The sequence below is a fragment of the Phycodurus eques genome, chromosome 22 (assembly GCF_024500275.1).
Source record: "Phycodurus eques isolate BA_2022a chromosome 22, UOR_Pequ_1.1, whole genome shotgun sequence".
Lineage (NCBI taxonomy): Eukaryota > Metazoa > Chordata > Actinopteri > Syngnathiformes > Syngnathidae > Phycodurus > Phycodurus eques.
This window is the reverse complement of record NC_084546.1, coordinates 4,327,317-4,351,643: the sequence shown is the minus strand read 5'-3', so window position 1 is coordinate 4,351,643 and position 24,327 is coordinate 4,327,317. Positions and strand designations below refer to the sequence as shown.

Sequence of the window (24,327 nt, the reverse complement as noted above, 5' to 3'; positions counted from 1 at the left end):
CTTCATCACACATATCTCCTTGCTGCAGGCCTCTCTCTGTACAGACAGTCATGTGTTACCAGTACTACATAAATAAATGTTTTCTTTTTATATTGACTTTAATGACGTCACACTGGCATCAGCTCAGTTGGCTTCTCTTTGCTTCCCCCCCCCCTCTGCGCTCGTCGGCATGCCGCCTATGTCGGGTTTGTCTCATCACTCTCTCGTGTGTGTGCTTAGTCGTGTGACCTCAGCCCATCTCCCACTATCAACCACATTTTTTTTCTATACCAAGCTCAGCGAGCACTGGTTCAGGTAACCTCAGCGGTGTCGTGCGTGTGCGTGTGCTGCACCCTTTCCCACATTCTTCTTTAGTCCATCCCCTTGCTGACTTACCTTTCCTTTTCTGTCTCCTCTTCCCCCTTTGATCGGCTCCTCCGCTTCTTCACCCCAGCCCGGTGTCACTGGGCCCACCTGTACCGCAACCTCAGCGAGCCTCGTTCCTTCTCCTTCGCCGCCCCCTCCCGTCACCTTGCCGACAGCGGCCGTGGCCCTCCCTCCCTGCCCTCTGCCGCTTCCTGTTTCCCCTCTTCCCGTGCCCGTGTCTCACCCATTGGCCACCACGGTGCCAATCATCAGTGTAGTGCCCGCCCCGCCCGATACGGTCACAGAAGCCTCTCCGCAGGTACTGGTCGTGGCATGTCGAGAACGTCCCTCCTCCCTGAAGAACCCAAACCTTTGTCTGTTTAGTAATAATTTCAGTCATTGTTGATCCTCCCAAATGTTGGTGTGTATTGCTTCTGTATTTTGACTCTACTGTGTGCATTTCAGTCCGTGTCTCAGCCCTCCGACCTGTCTCGCTTCCAACTGCAGCCACCCCTAACCCAAGCATCCATAGAGAGGTAATAATAAATAATGCATCTTGATCACATCTAAATACCTGTGACACACAATTAGGGTTCCAAAATTCCAGAAATTTTAAAAGTTGTAAACTTTCCATGGGAATTTATAGGAATCCAAGTGAGTAAGCGGGAACAGTGGCGGTTTTTGGAATGTGTAATATTTGCGGCTGCACAGGGAGGTATTTGTGGAGGAGCGGCAACGCGCAGGAATCCATTACAACTGGACTGTTCTGATTTAATTTGCGTCCCCTTGTGGAGTCGTCACGCTAGCACCGCCACTGAGCAGGAAGGAACCAGAAATGTGTGTGCTGCCGCTCAAGTAAAGTGGAACAAAGAAAATTGAACATTTAAGGTACTGTAATGGGGCAAGGAGAGCTATCTAATTTGCATGGATGTCTGCTTATGGTTTGTTTTTATGGTCAAATAAAATACCTTTTCATTAAATTACCCTTGATTTCCAGTTAACTCCCATAGATTCCCTTCATCCCCATGGAAAGTTTCCGTTTTGAAATATTTCCAAAATTCCCCAGCTTAACTTCAATGGAAATTTATCGGAAATGTACCATTTTTTTCCCCCCACACTCTTGTTTAGCCTCTTTTGCTCTTTTTACCGACCATTTCAGTAGCTACTCTGAGGGCCTGAGCGATGGCAATGAGGGAGGAGGGGGAGGCCGCCACGAGGGCCGCTCCGCCAAGCGACACCAGAGACGTTCCGTGCGGAGCCGGTCGCGGCACGAGAAGATCTCCAAAGCCAAACTCAATGTCCTCAATGTAATCGGAGAAAACGCCAGACATCCGAGACACCCCTTGCGGCAGTATCTTAATGTATTTGTGTCTATGTGAAGATATCCAACCGTGGAGACAGAGTAGCAGAGTGTCAACTGGAGACGCACAACAGGAAGATGGTCACCTTCAGGTTTGACCTGGATGGCGATAACCCAGAGGAGATAGCCCAGATCATGGTACGTTGGATTGGTGCTTTTCTTTCTTTTTTTTTTTTTTTTTTTTTTTTATACCCCTTACGAGGATTTAAAAGTGGATTTCATGGTGCCCAGGTCCAGAGCGAGTTCATCTTGGAGGGCGAGAGGGAGTCGTTCATCGAGCAGGTCCGGGAGGTGATTGAGAACGCCGATGAAAAGGGCTTGGAGAGGGACGCTAGCAGCCAGGTGAATGCAAAACCGGTGCATCATGCTGTCGATTGTTGACAATTAATTGTGTTTGATTGGCTTCCAGATGATCGGTGACATGGCACAGCCGAATCTTGCTATATCAATCCCCATGCCAGGTGATCGGTTTGAGCTAAATGTTGTAACATTTAGATGCACAAGCCAGTTCGAGCAAAATAAACAACCATTGTGTTTATCTAGACACGCCCCCTCGCGCAACAGGACAAGTGGTCCACTCCGCGGGTCGCAAGTTCATTGTCAGCCCCGTACCTGAGGTCAGGCTCAAGGAATTCAGCCTTCCCGCAGCTCCCGCATCCCCTGCATCTTCCATTGAACCGGGTAAGCATTTTATTTGAGCTCCTTGTCCACCATTCACTTTTTGTAGGGCTGGGCAATTTATCAATTTTTGGTCATAGTTTTTATTTTTTTAATTTTTTTTTTTTTTTTTTTTCGATCCAAATTTTTTTCCCCCCTCTTTGTTGCGGTTCTTAGCTGAGCATTCTGAAAGGCATGTTCAGTTTATACATTTCTAAAGCAGTATCAACTAATTTATCCACATACTGAGCCATTCCAATGTTATTATACTATATATAATCTGTACTGTATCTTGTCCCAAATACGTTACACACTTCACCGGGGTTTATTCCCGTTAAGTCACAGCGTGTCGGTTTTTATCCGAGTACTTCCGGTGGATTGGAGTAAGACCGTCTGAAGGTTAATCAAACATGACAGGAGCATGACATAAAGTTCCCATGGCTGAATAATATAAGTCTATAGAAGTGCACCAAAAAATATATCCTTATTATTTCTATTCCTATTATTTTTCCTCAGTTCCAACTCAAGGTTTGGGGTTGTCGAAATCAGCAGGAGCAGTCAGTTTACAGCAAGCTTTCTCGGAACTGCGACAGAACAGGAGCCAGTTGGATCCGGGACCAAGCACCGCCCCAGCCTCCATGCACTCCATCCATCCTCCACCCTCCTCTCTCGCCTCACAGGCATCCACTCCTGCAGTCGAAGCTTTAGCTGGCGGCGGCATTTCTAGTTCAAACCAGGAGGTCTCGGATGCCTCTCCTACTGCTTCCTCCTCCGCTGCTGTGGTGACTCTGTCGCAGGCCCAAGTATCCATTCCTGCTTCAGTCCCTTCCACCTTACCCCTCAGCAGTGTCTCCAACATTCTCCCGGCGATGCTCACATCCCCTCCCCTCTCCCTGGTGACCACACTCCCGGCCAGTGAAACTCCGCTCGATCATCGCTCGCTCTCTCCCACATCATCGACTTCATCCACCTCTTCCTGCGTCGTCCCCGCGACCGCTGTGGTTGGTCCTCAGTTTGCTTCCTCCTCCGCAGCTCCCCCACCTTCTTCCTCCAATGTTTCTTCAGTCCAACCGACCTCGGTGCACTCACAGCCACAGATAGCTGTCCTGCCTGGGCAGACGCACGCTCACTGTGGTGAATGTGACTCGAGGTGAGTTTTAATAGAGCTGGACCAATCAAATTTGTCACTTTGTAATGGAATTCAGTGATATTTCCCAGGTGTGACGCATCCATGGACTGCCAAAGCAAGCCGGATGACATCCAAGCTCTGGAGAAGAAGCTACGCTCACTCTTCATGGACCTCGGGGGAGGGGCGGTTTCCCCCCAGGGCGACCTGCTGCCTGCCGACGCTACCTCCGGAGCCTCGGTGGGGGGGACGTCCTCCCCGCTGGGCACCTCCACCACAGTTGCCGGCCCCGGCCAGCTGGCCAGTCCTCCTCAGCCCCCCACCACCCTGGCGCTGGGCTCGCCCAGCCCCGTGGAGGGCCCCAGCACACCTATCTCCACTTCTGCACCATCTGGTACATCCTTTAAATGGCTGTCCTGGGACTTCCGCTTATTCAGTGATGTAATTGTTGCTATTTCCTCAGTAAACTCTGCCACCAACTTTGGCCAGAACACTCCATCCAAAGCCCCCTTATCTAGGGTACCGGTGAGTGCCTTTGCAGTGCTTTCAATTTTAATTATACAGGGTGTCTTGAGGTGTGAGATTAAATCTTCCCTAACCACACTTGTAATTCAAAACACCAGTATCTCAAATCATGAAATTAATGGATGTGCCATTAAAAAAATATATAATAATAATTGTTTTTTTGATAAGAAAAAAACACTATAATATCGTACTCTATAAAAACATACATTAATGACATAATTAAATAGAATGTCAAGAGTTATTCAGTTTTTGACTCTTTTTTTTTTTTTTTTTTTTTTTTTTTTTTTTTTAATTCAATTCAATGGACATTGTGCTGCTCCTTCTGGTACCTGCATCTTGGCCACCTGGGCGCAGTATAATACAGACATACTGATATATTTGGAGACAGCCACTCCTCAGTAAGCTGCAGTAATATTAGTCGTTCTTTGCAGAGGATAAAGAATATATGACTGTGAGTATTGTTATATTATCTGTCTACATGTACTGTTCCACAGTTTATGTCCAAAAATTCGTTGCTTAAAGCAACCGCAACACAATGCTATTCATTAGCCCGTCTAAGGTGTTTTCCACTGTTTGTTATTATTAAACTTAATGGACATGTTCGCCAAAGCTGAAGCCATGTGCTTTATAAAATACAAGTGTAATTCTCTCTTTTTTTTATTTATTTATTATTATTATTTGTTTACAGTAAACTTGTGAAGTGAATTGAATTCACTGCCACCACCACACAGTGGTTATATCAAAAAAAAAAATTCAAGTCACAGCAAAAAAATCAGCCAAATGATGGCTTGTATCTTGAAAAACTCAAGTGTCAAGGTCTTTCGTATCTCAAGGCACCACTGTACTGTAAAAGATCACTAGTTATTCTTGAACCTGTGGTAACACTGCCAATTAACATTTAGAGAAAAACTTCATCATGTTTTAACAAATTGACTTTCCTCACAACTCATCTTGCATGCAAGTTCACTGACTATTTTTTCCTCTACAAATCTCATCCCTCCTGCTTTCCTCTCCGAGATTAGGCCAGTTCTCCTTCAGAACTCCCGCCGTCCCTCCCTGGATCGTGTCTCACTCAGGTGTTGTTATTTTTGCTGCTATTCACAAGTGCCGTACGTCTTCATAATGTCTTCTTGCTTTTACTCACATTGAATGTTTTACGATGTCTGGATAGATGTTGCCAACCGATAATCACAGAGGCAGCGAAGTGCACTTCAATCATTTCAAATTGACAGATATAGTGCAAAAGAGGGGAGACAATTGATGGACGTTTATTTCCCAGACTGTTTTTTTTTTGTGTCTGCGAGGGCCGCTGTCTGTCTAAAAATAGTCTTCCATTCAAGCGCGAGAAGCAAGCTCAGTAAAAATGACACACAGACATTCACTCCCTGCTTCTTACGCAACTCCCGTGGGCGAGATGTGTCCTCTTGGATTAAAATGATCTTCACTGCAGTTAAACCTCGCTGGGGTTTGATTGATTTTATGGTACACGTAACCAGAGAAAATATGATTTATCTTTAGCTTACCCAGCTTATATGTGCTTCTGTGTGTGCATAATCATCTATGTACTGTATGCATTCCACCGGCATTTATTGTCTCTTTGTTTCTCATGACATAATTAAATAGAATGTGAATAATAAACAGTGATTGCCACATTTTCTTGCTTCAATTCAATGGGCATTGTGCCGCTCCTTCTTGTGTCCGCGCCTTGGCCAACAGGGGGCAGTATAATATAGACATGAATAAATATGAAGGAGACGGTCACAATGCTCAGTAAGCTGCAGTAATATTAGTCATTCTTTGAAGAGGATAAAAAAAATATCCTGTATGTCTGGGAATTTTATGAGTGAGTTAAAAACACACACACAAAAACCAAGCGGTCTCTCTTTTCTTTCTGCAGTCCCAGCAACCTCTGGAGGACCTGGACGCTCAGCTGAGACGAGCCCTTAGCCCCGAGACTGTTTCTGTTAGCACACCCACACAGGTACAAACATAGCCACACGCATTTTATCGACACTGCTAATTTGTTTCCTCCGTGTTTACCTAAGGCTTCCCACGGCGCCATTCCTCTGTCGGGACAACCAAGTATGTATAGTGACATACTCTTTGCACATCTTATGTGACTAGTATCTTGTTATTTTACATGTCGTTTACCTTTCAGCTCCCTTAGCTCTGAAGGAAGACGCCTCTACAACTGCTGCTCCTCAAGCTGGAGTAAAACTTGGGAGATTTCAGGTTTGAAAGTCTCGAAGAAATGATTTCATCTGCCTTTCTCGCTGTTATTTTTCAACATTCCCTCCATTGCTTAGGTGTTGCTGGCCACTGAAGAGCCTCACACGCAGCACCCAGCCTGCACAGAATCCTCCTCCACCACTTCTTCTTCATCTTCCTCCACCACTTCCTCGTCATCGTCGTCGTCGTCCTCCAGTCTCTCCAGCCCGGAAAACAGTTTGCACAAGGGCTCCTCGTCCCCGCTCAGAGTGGGAGGAGCACAGGGTGGAGATGTGGTGGATGGACTTCCACAGAAAATGCTAGGAGTGTCCCAACGCCCTTCCCCTCTCTCCTCCCCGTGCCTCTCGCCAAAGCCCACCGCCACCATCGGACGCTTCCAGGTAGAAATATCATCATGCCTTCATTATTTAGATATTTATTATTTAGATTTGTCATTTGTCTTGTGTTTTAATACAGGTTACCACCAATTCTGAGGCCCGAGTAGGCAGGTTTTCCGTCAGTCCGGCCCAAGAGCAGAGCACCGAACCCAGGCCGAGTCCGCCGCCCCCGGCCCAGGCCGCGAACGGGCCCGCCGAGCCCGCCCACTCCCCGAGTCTGGACGCTGCCCACAAAGTCTCCTTGCCCAGTCTGAACAGCAGCAACTCCTTCAACAACTCCTACATAAGCAGCGACAACGACTCAGAATTCGAGGACGAGGACTTCAAGCGGGAGATCAACCGCCTCCAAGAAAAGTGTGGCGGCTCTCACCCGCTTCCTCTGGAGCCTCACAAGAGCTTAACTCATCATATTTTTGTCCTGTTTCTTCCACCAGACACTTGAGTGAGATTCAGGCCCTTCACACGCGTCAGAAGGAAGAAATAGACGGTCTGTTCACAAGGCTGGGAAAGGTATATGACAATTAACTTGGTGAACAACTTAGACAAAATTGAAGTTTAAAGACCAAACCTCATCTTTGTCGGCGGGCGTAGGTTCCTCCAGCCGCTGTACTCCCCCCGGTCATCGCCTTGGCCGGCAAGCGGAGACGACCCACCAAGAGCAAATCAAGCAAATCGTCCAGAACCAGCTCCTCGCACGGTAGCAAGAGTCCGCTTCAGCTAGGTGGGTTTTCCTGCTATTAAACAGTCCGTTCAGACGACCGAGAGTGGATGTGAAAAGTCTTAACATCCCTATTTAAGTGCTAGGGGATTGCAATCTAAAAACATGATTGAAAAACTTTTTCCATTATGTTTTTTATCTTTTCGAGAGGGAAAGTCAAACTAAACCACTGAAATAATGTAGATACACCACTGCGCACACCCTGCTGTACCTGGGGATTGATATATCTTCGTCTCAGTTCTTTAGATTACATGAACCTGGCATTTGAACCAGGGTGTGGAGACTTTTTATATCACCAGTGATTTTACAGTCAGTGCAAACGTTTAACGCTGTACACTGTATGTGTTTACGTGTGTCTGCTTGGTTCTACGTGTGGGTGGGTGCTGCCGCAGGCTCCAAGCTTGAACATTTCTGACTGCCTTCTCTGTCTGTTTTCCCGTGTGTTTGTGTGTGTGTTTTGTGGACGACCGCTGTCTGTGTGCGCGCGCGGTCTCCCTTGCCGCTCGCCCTGCCTCCTCGCTGCCCCCCGCTGTTTCCAGGCAGCGCTTTGTCGGCCCAGAGCGTCCCGGCGTTGTGCCCCGGCCAGCTGGCTCAGTTAGCGCCAGGGGGATTAGCGGATCCAGGCGACGGCGGCCGCAGCGGTGAGCGGCCCCTCACGGCGGCTCCCTCCAGCGACATCCTGTGTTCGACCTACACCAGCTCGGCGGCTCTCTCCGTGCCCAGCTTGTGTGCTACCACCCCAGGTAGGCTCGACAAAATCAAGACCATGTTGGGGTTACGATCTTTCACATCTTTGCTTGCCAACAAACAAACGCGTGCTTATGTGTCGTTACTCACATCAACACGCTGCTCACCTCTTTCCTGTATTTCTCTCTCTGTGATAACTCAATGTTACGTTTTCTCTGTCCCGTCTCTTTTTGTTGCACTCTTCCCTCCCATCTTCTCCTTCTCTTCATCTTCTCACTCAGGCTGCGTAAAGTTGAGCTGGGGTTCCGAGCGTTTGGCCTTCAAGCCTGTCGGCAGGAGGACGCGCTTTCTGAGTACGCCCTGCTTGGCTCTTTGTGTGTAACGCTTTCATTTCTTTGCCCTTCTACCTGTCGTACTGTGTTCTTTCTACTTGTTTTCCTTCTTTTCCAACCATCACATTAGAAGCTATCGTCCTTTAGAATAGGAAATCTTTATGTACGTGTGTAAATTAGCAGCTTTAGGGTACTTGTCATCGGTTAAAAGCCACTGGACTGTCAAAGTAACTTAGTTATCCTCAATTTGCCATTGTTGTTGTCATGCCTTATCGTCAGACTTTTTTTTTGGGTTTGTGATAGGCTAAAATTGAAGTTGGGTTCGGTTAGAGGGCCACATGTGCTCTTGGCAACACAGACAAAAATTGCTTTTAGTCTTTTAATTGGAAGAGAACTTTCTATCTGGATGCGTTGCTGGGTTTTAACTCTCCTCTCTCTCCCAATCCTCCCATTCTTGCCTTTTGGGTGCCGTGCAGGGAAGATGGTGAAAAAAGTCTGCCCCTGCAACCAGCTCTGTAGTAACTATCTCAATTCTTTTATGCTCCTCCCTTCTTCTTTCCATCCTTCTTCGCACGCGCTTTCATTTCAGTTATTTCAGCGTGTTTAAAGTCGCCATCGCTACTGGTGGTTAATTTGACAAAAGGCTGAAGTACTTGAATTGACATAACAATATGCATGTACCTGCAGTTTAACCACCTGAGCACTTCCATATTACCTTCTCTTCCCCGCTTTTACCATTACAAATACATTACCCAGAGTTCCCTGCTGCTACTGTTGTCAATGCTGCATTTTTAATGTCATGTAAAGTGATCTCCAAATGTGTCTTAATGTGCTCGTAATCGAAACAAATGCACTAATAAGTCATTTTTATTTGCCATGAGGTGCCATTGGGACGTCTCACTCTCTTGTATCTTGTCACAGGGACCAACAGCACCAACGCAGTGAGCAGTTCCGGCCCCCTGTGGCAGAGCCAGGGGGGCTCCCAGTGTCTCAACGTGTCGGCCTCTCACCAGCGCAAAGGAACGTTCACCGATGACCTCCATAAACTGGTGGACAACTGGGCCAGAGACCTCTCACAGGTCTTTTTTTTTTCTTTATTTGGCTCTCCAACAAAGCATAAAAATGTGTTATTAAGCATTTAAGTGAGCTAAGCGAGTTTTGTTTTGTTGTTTTAATTCCAAGGGCAAGAAGAGCACCAAACAGCTGCAACAGGCACCAGCACAAGGACACAGCTATGAGGTAATGCCCAAAATACACGCCACAAGTCACATTCAAGCCCTGTAGCAAATTGCAGAAATGAATTCAGGCCCGTCTAGTTTACTGCCTAAATAGGCTGCTGTTTTGATCAATAAACGTTGTTCTTCATGATCTCGTCATCTTTAGGTGATCCAGTCCGCCGGTCTGGGCAGGAAGTTCTCCGCCCCGAGCCAGCTGTGCCCGAGCAGCATGGCCGCTTCCACCCACCTGCCCTCCAACCCGACTACCTCTCTGGCCTCCCGCAAGGGCTCGCTGTGCCAGCCCCCTACCTCCCCTGCGCAGCCCCACCCTCACCCACCACCGCCGCACTTCATCCCGTACGTGCCCGCCCCGGCCTACACCGCGCAATGGTCCGGGCCCGCTCACGGGCTCTCGACACCGCACGCGGGGCCCTTGCTGGTCAGCACCTCTCAGCCGCTTAGCCCTTACGCCGCCTCGATGGGCGGCCAGATCCCGGGTCAAGGACCCCTGCACACGTTCATGCACAAGTCGGTCAGCAACCCGGGAGGACCCAACACAAGGACCACGTAGGGGTTAGCGGAGGGCTCGTTGGAACAGCGGCCTGACTGGACTCCATGGTTGAGGGGTTGAAGAAGAGGAAGTTTGCCAAAGAGGTTTGATCTTGGGTGAAACATGGGAGAGCACAACAACACTGAAGAGCACCACCATTTTGCTCAGTCTTTGCTTGTAGCTCTTCTAGCTAACATGTGCAATGTGTGTATAAAATAGAGGAGGAACTCTTTTAGCATTCACTCGGATGCAAATTGGCGATCTTTGAATACAATTGGTAGCCCCCCTTCTGCGTCAAAGCAATAACACAAGAATCATTGAAAAAGGCAGACAACAAAGTGAAGTGACCTTCAGAACAACATCTTCTACAGTTTATACATATTTTTTGTCTTGATTCCATTTGATTTTATTTCGTGTTGCGCGCCCACACACACACACCCACACCCACACTCACCTCGTCGTTGGCTTTTTTTTAGATAAATATTTCTCTTAATGAATGTCATGATTAATGGTTATTCTATTTAAAACAAAAAAATCTGGCATGGCCGGACCTGTTATACGCACACATTGTCGTGTGATGTGTAAAAACAACACTGTGATTATTATTGTTTTTAGGAGTCATAAGAATTTGCGAGAGCATCCTTTCACTACTGCGCTCCATTTTTCTCAACAACAACAAAAAATGCCTTAACCAATCACAATTCAGCCACCATTTGACCTCCAATTCAAATATGGAATGCTAGCTACTTTTTTTTTTTCCTTCCACAGTACTTAAATACGACACTTTAAACTCTCTCCTCTTGCCCTGTTAGATAAATGTGAATGTACAAAGCAACAAGTTTTAATTCGCTTTCTAGTGCCTTGCTTGACCCACCGAGGACTCCCTCCTCCCGTACAAACACTGGAGAGCGCACGAGGACCATACGAGAGTGCCGTCATTTTGTCCGAGTTTAGGGAGGACGTACCGTATACGACAAGGATTGTATTATTAGAAGAAAGCCATGTTTGTGTTTCGTGACTTCGTCCATTTGTCAGTCCCACGTGTTCAAAAATGTCCACTTGAGTTTAGTGTAATGTTGCCTTTAGCTGAGAAGCCTCAAACGACAAATTACAAATGAATGAACGCAGCATTTTGACTACCAAGCTGTGAATAATAAAAGTCGCGATGCCCCCTTTTCCTTTAATTCGCCCTTTTTTTTATGTGGTCCTGGGTAACCTACAGTGCTGTAAAAAGTATCCACACCCGTATTCAAATACTAGGTTTTGTGATGTGAAAAAAATGAGACCAAAGTAAAAAAAAAATAACAAATTGAAACCTTTTCCACCATTAATGTGACCTATAACATGTCCATCCATCCATTCATCCATTTTCTGAGCCGCTTCTCCTCACTAGGGTCGCGGGCGTGCCGGAGCCTATCCCAGCTGTCATCGGGCAGGAGGTGGGGTACACCCTGAACTGGTTGCCAGCCAATCGCAGGGCACATACAAACCAACAACCATTCGCACTCACATTCACACCTACGAGCAATTTAGAGTTGTCAATTAACCTACCATGCATGTGATTGGGATGTGGAAGGAAACCGGAGTGCCCGGAGAAAACCCACGCAGGCACGGGGAGAACATGCAAACTCCACACGGGTGTATAACTCTTTATTTTTATTTTTTTTATATGTAACCTTTTCGAGAGGTGTAGTAAAAATAAACAGAAATATATCTCTTACAGGCGGCACGGTAGCCGACTGGTTAGAGCGTCAGCCTCACAGTTCTGAGGACCCGGGTTCAATCTCCGGCCCCGCCTGTCCGGAGTTTGCATGTTCTCCCCGTGCCTGCATGGGTTTTCTCCGGGCACTCCGGTTTCCTCCCACATCCCAAAAACATGCATTAATTGGAGACTTTAAATTGCCCATAGGTGTGAATGTGAGTATGGATGGTTGTTTGTTTCTATGTGCCCTGCGATTGGCTGGCAACCAGTTCAGGGTGTACCCCGCCTCCTGCCTGATGACAGCTGGGATAGGCTCCAGCGCGCCCGCGACCCTAGTGAGGATAAGCGGCTCAGAAAATGGATGGATGTCTCTTACAACCAAGCACATTCAGACTTATGTTAAATACGAAACAGCTCACACCTGCCATCATTTAAAGTGTGTCTGGTTCACCCCAAATAAATTTCAGATGTTCTATTAGGCTTTTCTTAACATTTTTTTTCGATGTATCTCTTTTTTTATGCTAAACCTCTTTACTATTTTAAGATGTTCATAATTCCTTCCACAGCCCTGTGCAACCACAATATTTTTTTATTTTCTCTCACAAAAAGACTTTTTAAAAAAAAAAAAAAAAAAAAAAAGGTTATGTCACATTAATGATGAAAATGTTTTTTTTTTTTTAATTTTGATTATCTTGGTCTCTCTTTTTTTGTGCCCCCCCCCCCCAAAAAAAAAAGAAAAAACAGACATTTGAACAGGCGTGTGTAGACTTTTTACATCCACTGATGTAGGGCCACATACAGGCACAACCATTTTGATCCTATCCTGTCATAAATGCAAAAGAAAAGAAAAAGCTACCCCATCCCTGCTTTAGTCAATTACAATGTAATTCTAAACTTCTTTGGGTACATTCAACGCTAAAGGTTTTCTCCACCCAAGCTGCAGTGTTCTATAGCAACAGGTGGACTTAACTGTGAAGTTCTACTGGAGGACTTTAACTGTGAAAGGCTGGTTGTTATTGTGAATGTTCTTGCATTAAAAGTGGGGTGAATCACAGTCTTTATCACAGGAGTAGCATTTGCTCTTAGCCCATATTTAGAGGAAGATGCTGTTGGTGTGCCATCGCAGGACTCACTTCTTTTTTTTTTTTTTTTTTTTTTTTCCTTTTCTATTTAACCATAGAAGTGGTCATTTCCTTTCTCCAGCTCTGCCATGTCCAGTATCGAGCACATATTTCAATTTTTTGATGTTCTCGTGTTTGCTTTTAAAAAAAATAATAATCCTCACTTGTTTTATCTGCTGTTTTATTGTGTGTAGCAGCACCTACCTAACTCAGTGGTTTCTTTTCTCTCTATTTGACAAAAAAAAAAAAAAACTGGTTGGATGTGAAAAATAAAATAAAGTTATGGGGAGTCATCAGCAGCCTTTAACGGTATGTTTTGCACTAAGTAGAGAGTGTTAAAGCTTCATATTAAAACAGATACAATGACATTTGTTACTTTATTTGTAAAGACTTAATAAATAAAAGTTGTTGAAATAGATGACAGTGACTGGGATTTATGTTTTTTTCTCTCTCACTGTGTGTGTCTCAAAATATATTGTCTCAAAGTTTGGAAAACACTGGTCTAAATTATCGTTATGTGTGTTATACTTTTCTTGTCCACACGACGGCAGCAAAACGCAGTGATTCATTTCGTTGATGTTGGTTAAATTGCACCGTGATTAAAATATTCTGTGTATATTTAACACTCGAAAAAGCTCAATTAAATTGCCCTACTCCGTGGGTTATACTGACCATTAAAATAGAGAAATTCAAAGCTTATATAAACATGGTATCTGTGGTTATGTATGACCTTAGTTAACTGTACAAATCTAAAAATATTTTTCACAAAGCCTTACACTGTAGACTCGAGTTGAATTAGACATTACACCGGTTTAGTTGTGGAATAAAACATGTTTTCATGTGTCTTGTCTCTTATTATATCAGTTATTAACCAAACCAGGTTATTGGTACATTTAGAGCAATATATTATTTTAGAAGCCTCATAAAAACAGTTTCCTGACATAATTTGACACATTTGTGGCAGGTTGGAGGGAAGATTATCCAACTTGATGGGGGGGCATGAAGTGGACACCCCTGCAACTGGAAGTCACCCGCATGTTGTCAAGTGGCATTTTGTTTGTGTGCATTTGCTGTGTTTGTGTTCAGCTACGCTCTTTTACACCTACTTAAGCACATAAAGGCCATGTAATGAGGGAAACCGCTGAAACCGTACGGGTGCGGTTGTTTTCAGGTTCTGTGCACATTTGACACTAAACGTAGCCTTGACCGGTAGACTTTGCCACTAATAGGGAGTCACTTATCACACATATTTGTATTTTACTCATATACGTTGCATTTATGTAGAGTAGTTGACTTCTTTTTCACTCACTTTTACAGGCACCTTTGAACTAACCATTCCCCCCAAAATGTGCTGAACTCGAAGTCACGCCCATGAAACGTTTCCACGGCAACTACCTTCTCTTCCGGCTTCCTCTCGCGGACACGCGCACGCTCACCCTCCCGTCTCACGCACGCGCTCACGTTGACTGGCGTACTTTTGATGGAAGGAGCCTCCTCTCCATAATGCCTGCCACTTTTCACCAATTACACTTGATTTGCGGATTAAAAAGCAACACATGTGAAACGAAGACTTCTGGAAAAGTAAGTGGCTTGTTTAAAAGGTACAAAACGTACGATAAGATAGTGAAATAATGTTCTATATTTCGTGAAATTCCATTTAATTCAATTTATGTAGTTGTTATGCTAGCTGAAGTCAACGTATTAGCACAATAGTTAGCCACGTTTTTTATTTTTACTGTATTTTATTTTATTCTTATTTTTTTTTTTGTCATTAGACTGGAAAAACTGCTACCAAAATGTACTCCGTCTGTTTGATCATGCAAGTGGGTTTTAGAATCTGAAGCTGGTAATGCGTTTATTACTGTGGTATTATTTTACTATTTTAACCACGTACATCGCAATCACTTTGTGAGTCATCTCTGTGAGAAGTAACTATATATATATATATATATATATATATATATATATATATATATATATATATATATATATATATATGAATTACATCTTGACCTTGTTAGTTTGTTCAGATATACCGAATGAAGTGACCATAGTCTATCTGTGTGTGAGTGGTAGGTCGGGTTCAAATGTCTCTCTTTGCCATTTTCCTACTAATTAGCACAGTGTTAGCGGTTAGCTCACATAATTTGTATTTGTGTGTTCAGATGCTGACTGGTCACGCCCGGTGGTTTTCTCATCACTGAGATACCGAGATACTGAGATACATGGAACGTGAGGGCTCGTTGAGGAGGTGAGAACTATGGTGATCTATCCTCATCTCATTGATGCAGAGATGGAGATGTGCTAACTTCACCAGTCTGGGGAACCTCACTCCAGTCACTTTCCATTCCCAGCTATGGAACAGCATTTGAAGATATTTCATCGATCCATTATTTCAGCATTCATATGAAATTTAAACATAAATTGCCTTTATCTTAACAATAGTAGTACGGATTAGGTAATTGTTTTGAGATAAATGTTCAGAAACAAATGAAATTCTCACGCTCAACTCTAGTAGGTCCACATGCTTCACTGGAGACCTCGGTTTGTCCTCATCCTCCTTTGTTTACTAATTAGACCAAACAAATTCCCTCAACTCAAAGGCATTCCAGCTTGAAGGGTTACGCTTTCGCCACAAATGTAGTATTGCCATCAGTAGAGTGATGACCAATCCAGTACTGTGTTGTTATCCAACACAGTTCGCTTCACTACACAGACCGAGAGACGAAAAGAGGAGATTTTTGTCACTTTGAATTTCTTCCCTCCATCTTGGCTGCACTTGAACCTCAAAGACTTCCTTTGTCAGGTCGATACAAAAGCTCACATGCCCGCCGACCGCGACTGACAGTTGAAGGGAAAGTGGCGAGGCAGAGAGGGGGCCAAACCAGCACACTCTCCACTTCTTCCATCTTCTACATTATACATGTTTGAAGATAATTGCTAAAAGCATGTGAAAAATATGTAGGAGTCAATAATGGAGATATAGCATTAAACTGTTTTTTGGGCAGTGTGGCTAAAACTTTTTTTTTGAATCATTCGAATTTGGCAGGGTTGTTAACAACACTCTTCTCCTTGGTGTGTCAAATTTAGAAGACTTTTAGATAAATCAAACAGCTTTTTTATTGAGCACCATTCCAGTATGCAGTTGTACATATCGTCCTCTTGTCTCTTTCCTCCTTTCTGGATTTCGAGGAGTCTCCACAGCAGGTTGAAGCTGGGCAGCGGCTCGTCCTCCAGCTTGACCGACCTCTCGCAAGCCAAGACTCCATCTGGAGGAGGCGCAGAGAAGGTGGCGCTGGTGGACGAGGGCAGCAGGGACAAAGGGACTCAACAGAGAAGAGCAGGGGCCAACGCCACCTGGAACAGGTCGGATGTGGCGCTCTGCCTCTTTAACTTGATCTCTTTTCATACGCTGCCTTGCTTGCCTGGAGCGCATCGCAAGGAAAAAGCTGTTTTGTGTGCTGCCATTGTATATGAGATGAAAAGGAACACAAATCTAGGCATCACATTATTCTTCCTCTCCTCCTTCCCTCTGGCTCTTTTCCTCATCACTCCATGCATATAAATCTTTTCTGCTGTACTCTTTTATTATCAATCCAGCAATGTACGACTCAAGCTGTGCAAGGCTAATTTATCAACACAATTTTAAGACCACACAAAAGCTTATTGATTGTCGTTTTTGTTTTCTTAGCATCCACAACGCAGTCATCTCCGTGTTCCAGAGGAAGGATTTGGGAGAAAATGAGCTCTTCACTCTGAACGAAGGCGTCAGGTGTGCTGATTTTATTATTATTATTATTTTTTGCCTCCTTTTGTGTATACAGTTTCACACTGTAATAGTGTCGTCAGTGAGGAGCACTTAGTCGTTGCTGCGGCTTTTGAGCTTGTCGTTTCCTGAACCTGCTGCTGTTCAAACAGTACACCATGTTCAGCACTGATTACTCAACTGCACACACACAAGTGAAATTATTGTGTGTCCATACACTTTTTCAGGCATCTGCTAAAGACAGAACTAGGCTCCTTCTTCACAGAGTACCTTCAGAAACAGCTGCTCACCAAAGGCATGGTCATACTGCGAGACAAGATTCGCTTTTATGAAGGTAAAGCATACCCAGCTACATTCATTCCTACACCAGACTTAACATCTTAAGTAAGTAATTGACTAAAGTTTTCGATTAACTTGCTTTATTGCCTAGCATTACAATCACAGAGGAATGCGGAGAGTTTTATCTCAGCGCAATGGGGAAAAAGTAATAATTGACTAAACTCCCTGATGTCAAGTTAACACTTGAGCTGTGAGATCTTTTCATCCCTTGTACAGTTGCCATTGTTGTGGCAAACGTGTGACATTTCTTTGAAGCGTATGAAACATGCACAGGAAGTGATGCTTTCACTGAAATTGACGTTTTGTTTGTTGTGACAGGTCAGAAGTTGTTGGACTCTCTGGCTGACACCTGGGACTTTTTCTTTTGCGATGTTCTGTCGATGGTCCAAGCCATCTTCTGCCCTGTGCAGGTCGGACAACACAACCACTGCACAAGCACGTTTTCTTTATGTTTTCACTCGAGAGTCAAACTTGTACAGTCAATTTTCTGGTACCTCAGGTATCATATTTGGTGCTATATCATGTTTAAATGTATGCTGGATTGCTCCCATTTAGCATGATTTTGAATGTGATTGGTTAATTTTGAACACCGCCACAACCCAGTTATAAGATAGTGTGCAAACACATTATCTCAGTTGTTTATTTTTATGTTGCCTCTTGAAAATATATATATATATTGTTGTACAGGCTATAGGTCACAGTAATTGTAGAAAAAGTTTTAAATTGATTTCTCTTGGTCTCATGTTCTTCTATCACAAAAACCTGGCATTTGAACAGGGGTGTGTAGACTTTTTATATCCTCTGTATGTGTGTTTTGTTAGGGAAAGGAGCCTTCAGTGCGTCAGCTGGCTCTGCTCCACTTCCGGAATATCATCACCCTCAACCTGAAGCTGGAGGAAGCTCTGTCGCGGCCCCGGGCCAGAGTGCCGCCCTCCATCATACAGATGCTGCTCATACTTCAGGTCAACACACACACACACACTACACAAACACAATCTGTGCCGTAAGAGCGTTCTCACAGGAAGTCATCTCAGTGTGAATGCGGCCGTCTTCCCATGACCTCCGAGTAAGCCTGAGCAAACAGTACATTTTTATGTGTAGAAATGTACATTAACAGTACTTGGGGAAAAGTGGGAAAAGTTGAGGTTCGTTTTACTAAAAGTGAGAAACTGCTCACAAAGTGCATTTGTTTCCCCACAATTGCGTGCAGAGAAGACCAATGGCAGCCGAACAGATTTATTGATTCTTTCATCCGCACGTTATTCCCCCTTGTCGAGACAGCGTGACGCCACTTTATGACTGTAGGGTCGTTTATGTGGTTTGCTGTTCTCATGTGGCTTTGACGCCCACCAATTCGACCTTCACCACTTGTGAAGGCGAGCTCTGTGTCAGTGTGCCGCCTGGGAGCTATTACAACTCTAGAAAGAATTCAAATTTAAAAAGTATATGCAGTTATTGGCCTGGTAAAAAATACACAAATGACTGTTGACATTTTGTTTGATGCAGGGCGTCCACGAGTCCAAAGGTGTCACGGACGACTACTTGCGCCTGGAGTGTCTCATCCAGAAGGTGGTCTCTCCTTACCTCGGGACCCACGGGTTATATTCTCAAGATGGTTCGTCCAATCAGCACTGTTCCTCTTGTCTGTTAGGTGTGCTGTTGATATAATGTCCCTGTCAAGTGAAAATACATGTCCTCAAAAGTTGACTTACCACAGAGAAGCATGTTGTTAACAAACCTGCCAATTGTATAAAATGAGGCTTCAAAATTGTAAAAAAATAAGCCGTTGTTTCTGCACTCAAGACGCTATTGGCTTGTCCGCTGAATGTGCTGAAACCACTGCCTGCTCAACTGTTAATTGTCAGTTGCCTCTGGCTTTCTCACGGCAACGTGCACGCACTCACAGCCAACAACGAGGCGCTCTAAAGAGGGCACACCGGCCCGAAGCCCCGGCCCACACGCTGGCTGTCAAGTGAGACGTTTTTCCTTGAAATGGTAGAAGACAGTTTAACGGCAGATCTCCAAAATTAAGTACAAAATAGGTCTCAGTTTTTTTCACATTTTCTTCACGTATTTAGAAACAAATCTCTGAATTCACTCTGCCGGCTCCTTAAGTCTATTTCCCTGTCCTCGCCAGAGAAGCGTCCGGGCTGTCCAAAATGGAGCAATGCCCCCGCGGTCAAGAACCCAGTGGTACGTTCTAAGAGCTACAATGTTCCCGTGCTGAGCCCTGTGGTGGAGTACGATGTGGATTCATTTGTCGGAGGAGGCGTAGGTATCAGGCGCCACTCTGTGTCAGAGATAACTTCTTGCATGGAGGAGAGCGCCTCTGTGGCAGAGTCCAGCAGCGAACACTCAGGTAGGACGACGCTGACATCTGCAATCATGGTTAAACATGCTAATCCTGGCCTCCACATAGGTACTACAAGTCAGAACCCCGAGGTCCTGAGGTCTCTGGTGTCTGACTCCCCCGTCTCCTCCAGAGTTCTGGCCCAGGACACCAGCTCCGATCACAGCCTGCCATCCAGTCCGGACATCAGCGTGGACCGCGTCCCCGAATCTCTGGACTCGGAGCCTGACAGCATCTTTCTGGACTTCTCAGAAGCTCATTCTGGAGGTGAAACTTGCAGCAGACAAAGTGTGGCCTGACAGGTGACTGATAAGGACACCTTATTAGCTTATTTAGTAAGAGGAATCAACTAGTGGTAGCCACTTTTTTTAGTAATTATTTTCTGAATCATGGGACAAAACTCACTGGAACAGGTAAGTCATACTAATTTCATGAAATTTGCAAGTAGCCCAAAATCAACTTGCATTTTGGATTAGTTGCTGGTTGAGGGTCATGTACAATGTCAATTATTAGATGACGAGACTTGGTGACTTTAGTGTAATTAAAGTAATCAGTATTTATTTCAATGTGGGGATTTTTTTTTTTTCAGTTCAAAAGCTGCATGACACTGCCACATAGTGGCAACCTCTCTACCTGCATAGTTCTTCATTCAGACAAGTGATAGAAACCAGAGTTAAAGCAATTTATTGTACATACATCACTAAATTGTGTACTAAAAAGCATGCAAATTACATTCAGATCTAAGTACAATCACATCACGGTAAAACTGTAAATAATAATGCCACACCATTGTGCATGTCATTGTATTCTGAAATGGCTGAAAGAATTGGAAAAGCAGAAATGATGAAAAACATTTGTGTGAAGCTGAAGCCAGCTCAGCTTTTACTGCCATCAGCTTTAAAGTTGACATTTCATTGTATGTCATGACATGTTCAGGCCACAACGACAGGAGAGGTTTTTTTTATTTATTTTTAAAAACACATACAGCGAGATGCTTTTGCTTTTCCGTCACTAAACGCTGGTCAGGGATCAGGGAAAGACGTCTCTGTTACAAGACATCAGGAGGCGAGACTCTCCGTGCTGCAGTGTGAAGAAGGAGTCCGGTTTCAGGCCGTTCTGCTCCAGAGCTTCCTGGAGACGACGTGGCGGCTCCAGGTAGTGCTGTGTAGACACAAGTGGCTTCAAAACAGGTTTGGGTTGAAGCTTGGCACCACGTCTATGAGTTCTTCTCCATTTTTCTCATTGAGTGCACAAATAGTCCAACAGCTTAAATAACAAAGGCCCTTTTGTTTGGCTTGTGTGAGGGGACCATAATGGTGCTTCACCTCCATAACACTGAAAGCAACATTTTAGATTACCTCATAGGCCAAAGCAAAGGTTCCCCAGTGGATAGCCAACGAGTGTTTAGCCTGAAGGTCCATGTGAATCTGAACCGCCTCCTCTGGGTCCACATGCTGGCCTTTCATCACGTCCCTGCAAAGACGCAAGCGTATTTAACAAGTCAGAACATTCGGGAGGCGTGAATAGAGAGGCGATTACCTCGGCAGGTATGCTCCGATGGGGATGGCTGCCAGGTCAAAGGGTCCGAAACGTCGCCCTATCTCCCTGAAGACCGAGCAGTAGCCGGTGTCGCCGGCGAAGAAGAAGCGGTGGTCTGGACCTAAAACAGCCCAGCTGGCCCATAATGACTACAAAATGGAGAACATGTTGATGACAATGTTAAGTTAAAAGACGTGTGATAAAAGATGGGCAAAGCACCCTGTTGTTATCCACCGCGCTGCGTTTGCTCCAGTGCTGAGAAGGCGTGCACACGAACGTGATGTCGTCGTGAATCGGGACGCAGTTCTCCTCCCACCAGTCCAACTCCATCACGTTCTCGCAGCCCGCCTTGGCCAGCCAGTCCATCAAGCCGAGGGGCACAAACCTGCGGGACCCGGCTACATTTAGTCGTTCAGCATCATACAAATTGACGGTACCAAAGATGTTGGGAAATGATGAGCTCAGGCCAGCTGGGCCAGATGAAATCAGGGTCCCGTCCTCTGCGTTTAACACCTTAATCAAACCTCTGACAACTTTTTCTCTGTCAAAAATTGTGTCAAAGGGTTCTTTTAAGTTAAAAAATTTACTTGGGCTTTTGGAGCTGAAAAACTGTCCAACAAGAGACAACCCTAGAGTCTCAGCCCCATGGGCATGAACACTTTGCTTTGTTTGGATTTTTTTAAAGGCAGGCATAGAGAGCAAAATTAATGTTTAATACAGACAGGTACAAATGCACAAGTTATATTAAGTCGAATAGTTATATAGTTAAATGAAAATCAAAAAGATTCATGTCAGGATATTGAAAAAAAGACACCACACCAGCATGGCGCACCTACCAACGTAACTCTGCTCCGAAGCGCATATTGAGGCTGCCCACTGTTCCAGCATCAAGGTGATCGTAGTGGGAATGACTGATGACCACAGCATCAATCCGGGGCAACTGCAGAACCAAGATCAGTTTAAAAGAAGCACAGAGATATAGTACACTAGTCACAGAAGTATGCCTTGTAATTTTTTCACGATGGTCCACTAGAGTTGCATTCAGCCGCATTGCTCGGTGTACAATTGTCTTTAAAGTTTGCATACTTGTTGCACACTACAAGGGGGGCCTCTGTATCGTTTGGGACCCATGAACTGAACCGGTGACGCCCTCTGGCTGAAAATGGGATCCGTCAGAATGTTCAACCCGTCTATTTCCACCAGGACCGAGGCGTGCCCGAGCCAGGTGACCCTCAGACCCGGACCGGAGGGGGAGAGGTCCGGGTTGTGGACAAAGTACGGCTCCACGACTGGCAGCTCATTATCGAGGGCCTGGAAGGAGGCATAAGGTGTCACATAAGGAAGGAGCCTTTCCCCACCAGGAAGTGCTGACCAGTGATGCAATACCGCTTTACTAGTCGGGACATTGCTGTGGTTCACGTCCAGCAAAAAGAAGCGGAGCAGCGTGGAGTAGGTGGGGAACCGCCACGTGGACCATGGGTTAGTAAAGCGGCCATGTCTATCTCGACAGGACTTTGTGACTTCTTCCTGTCATGAACAATAATTCATTTTAGGATTCTTGCACTCACTGTTCATTCTTTAACAATACTGTTTACAATTGATGACCTCCATGCGGTAGTCCAGCCGGAAGCTTTTGCGGGAGGAACGGGACGAGCTGCTCCTCCTTGGGGCTTCAAGATGAGGGCCCGCCTCTGCGCCCTCGGCCCCTCTCAGCCCGACACCATCCTGCCAATGTAAATAAACAACGGCATCCATTTTGGAGAACAGCATCCTCACACTTGATACACTATGGTTCATTTGGTCCTACCTCCACTACGCCTTCTCGCTCCTCCGAGGCTCCTCTGTCTGAAGATGACGGGTTTTCCATGGGCTCACCTCCACATCTGGCATGGACACAAACACACTTTCAAGATACTCATTAACAAAAATATATATAAATTCAAAGTACTGCAGTAGTTTAATTTTCCACCAGTGAAATTGCAGACAAAAAGGTTGAGAAACAGCAGCGTATTGTTGATAAATAGTTTGCATGCCAGATATAGTGTGGCGTTGTCATCGTGAGGTTCAAGTGCAGTGTATACAAATTAATCCAGCCTTGCAAAAGTGAAAGCTAAGCAGGACGTTAAAAGGCCTTCGGAAAGCAGGAAGTGCATGCCACTCTTCGGAAATGTTTTACTTCAAGGACAATTGGGCGAAAAGGTGTCTTAAGTGTTTTCCAACATTGACTGAGAGGAGAGATGGTCCATTCATTTTGATGAGGGGCATCCTCCTTACTGCCGATGCGTTCACGAGCCAGTGTATATTTGTGCGTCTCGCACAGACGCTGCGACAACAATGGAACCCTGTGGTTGAGAACCAAAACAAATGTGTGTGTAGTGCAGGCTGCCATTCTGGCCCAAAGTGGCAACAACAAAAACAAACCGGCAGAGTAGACACACTTCGCAATGAACAAATCTATTTTAGTTTAGAAATAGTCTCAATAACATGCTCTTGTTGTTTCTGTGCAACCACTATCGTGTTAAGGTGAAGTTTATAAATAGAAATTAACTCGCGTGTGACATTACGAAAGGTAACGTTCAAAACCAAAAGGAATTAGCACAAGGCTTACCACACTATCCCGTTGAGTAATGCGCTCAAGCAGCATTCCTTTCACTATATCACGACAGAGAACACAAGTGTCGTACAATTTACCTGAACATTGAACGCAACAGCTAGCGAGCAAACATGTTAGCCAAACAACCGTGCTACTACAATCTTAAAGCTAAGTCTACAGCTTATTGAGCGTTTACAGACCAAACTGCAAAAGTCTTTCAGCGATAGAGGAGAGGAAATACCGTCAAAGATGTCGCTCAACGATGTAGTCTTGGTTTGAGTCGAGTGGAGACGGAAAGTGAAATGCATTGGTCGGCGGACCGGATCAGTGAGGCCAACCCGCCAACGTCACTAGGTCACATGACCACGGTCTGTCAATCAGCAAATTCATTCATTACAAAACTAAATATTATTTGAATATTTATAGGAACGCAATATCCATCAATACATGTAAAGATTACATAAATATATAACACTATAATTTTATTACATTGTTTAAACAATATAAATCATGAATTTAAACTACTGTATCTTGAGGGGGGGGGCATAATTTTTTTTGTGGGAGGTGGTTATTAATATTATTGCTAAAATGTTTCTTTTTTTTCTTGATAGCAGAAGGAAGAGTTCATCTGCACGATGAGCGATTTGGGTCAGTGGAGGAGGAAGAATACTCCACAGCTGCTCCACACTGCTGGTGTGTATATTTCAGTTTGTGTGTGTGTGTGTGTGTGTGTGTGCGTGCACAGTCTCTTAAATGTATTAATCCAACCCCTCTGCACTTTCTGCTTTGTGTGC

The 24,327-nt window shown here is 44.9% G+C and overlaps 3 protein-coding genes across 25 annotated transcripts in view; 2 read left to right on the top strand and 1 right to left on the bottom strand.

Annotated features, from left to right (window-relative positions):
- Positions 1–11,520, top strand: part of wnk1b (WNK lysine deficient protein kinase 1b) — a 52,164-nt gene extending 40,644 nt beyond the window's left edge. For 7 of the 13 annotated variants that reach the window (XM_061667699.1, XM_061667698.1, XM_061667695.1 and 4 more), the window contains 24 exons: positions 434–664; positions 811–881; positions 1,505–1,652; positions 1,727–1,843; positions 1,937–2,047; positions 2,115–2,166; positions 2,249–2,386; positions 2,879–3,512; positions 3,581–3,882; positions 3,952–4,013; positions 5,036–5,089; positions 5,911–5,994; positions 6,059–6,095; positions 6,172–6,245; positions 6,320–6,622; positions 6,699–6,973; positions 7,054–7,129; positions 7,211–7,340; positions 7,877–8,080; positions 8,306–8,398; positions 8,833–8,874; positions 9,278–9,435; positions 9,539–9,595; positions 9,740–11,520. In XM_061667699.1, coding sequence (XP_061523683.1) covers positions 434–664; positions 811–881; positions 1,505–1,652; positions 1,727–1,843; positions 1,937–2,047; positions 2,115–2,166; positions 2,249–2,386; positions 2,879–3,512; positions 3,581–3,882; positions 3,952–4,013; positions 5,036–5,089; positions 5,911–5,994; positions 6,059–6,095; positions 6,172–6,245; positions 6,320–6,622; positions 6,699–6,973; positions 7,054–7,129; positions 7,211–7,340; positions 7,877–8,080; positions 8,306–8,398; positions 8,833–8,874; positions 9,278–9,435; positions 9,539–9,595; positions 9,740–10,144 — 3,858 coding nt within the window. In that variant the 3' untranslated portion in view covers positions 10,145–11,520. The other 6 variants (XM_061667688.1, XM_061667693.1, XM_061667689.1 and 3 more) reach the window with 6 other exon arrangements.
- A 2,880-nt stretch (positions 11,521–14,400) lies between these two features.
- On the top strand, positions 14,401–24,200 carry LOC133397155 (proline-rich protein 5-like). 6 transcript variants are annotated; one of them, XM_061667730.1, is made up of 11 exons: positions 14,401–14,527; positions 15,112–15,198; positions 16,131–16,312; positions 16,638–16,718; positions 16,940–17,046; positions 17,370–17,461; positions 17,873–18,013; positions 18,558–18,702; positions 19,189–19,410; positions 19,471–19,703; positions 24,148–24,200. In XM_061667730.1, the coding sequence occupies exons 2-10, from the start codon at positions 15,172–15,174 to the stop codon at positions 19,698–19,700; spliced, it is 1,227 nt and encodes a 408-aa protein (XP_061523714.1). In that variant the 5' UTR covers positions 14,401–14,527; positions 15,112–15,171; the 3' UTR covers positions 19,701–19,703; positions 24,148–24,200. The 6 variants fall into 6 exon arrangements, with proteins under 6 accessions (XP_061523714.1, XP_061523716.1, XP_061523713.1 ...); XM_061667732.1 differs by lacking the exon at positions 24,148–24,200 and adding an exon at positions 22,144–22,269 and having other exon boundaries at positions 19,471–19,668; XM_061667729.1 differs by lacking the exon at positions 24,148–24,200 and adding an exon at positions 22,144–22,232.
- napepld (N-acyl phosphatidylethanolamine phospholipase D) lies at positions 20,088–23,882 on the bottom strand. Of its 6 annotated transcripts, none has more exons than XM_061667719.1 (11): positions 23,775–23,881; positions 23,117–23,282; positions 22,748–22,823; positions 22,546–22,665; positions 22,327–22,467; positions 22,027–22,251; positions 21,777–21,880; positions 21,160–21,325; positions 20,941–21,089; positions 20,760–20,874; positions 20,088–20,562 (listed from the first exon to the last, which is right to left on the bottom strand). In XM_061667719.1, exons 1-11 carry the CDS (start codon positions 23,839–23,841, stop codon positions 20,431–20,433), a joined length of 1,461 nt encoding a protein of 486 aa, XP_061523703.1. In that variant the 5' UTR covers positions 23,842–23,881; the 3' UTR covers positions 20,088–20,430. The 6 variants fall into 6 exon arrangements, with proteins under 6 accessions (XP_061523703.1, XP_061523704.1, XP_061523705.1 ...); XM_061667720.1 differs by adding an exon at positions 23,549–23,592 and having other exon boundaries at positions 22,027–22,467; positions 23,775–23,854; XM_061667721.1 differs by adding an exon at positions 23,549–23,592 and having other exon boundaries at positions 22,027–22,467; positions 23,161–23,282; positions 23,775–23,846.
- Positions 24,201–24,327: the final 127 nt, after the last annotated feature.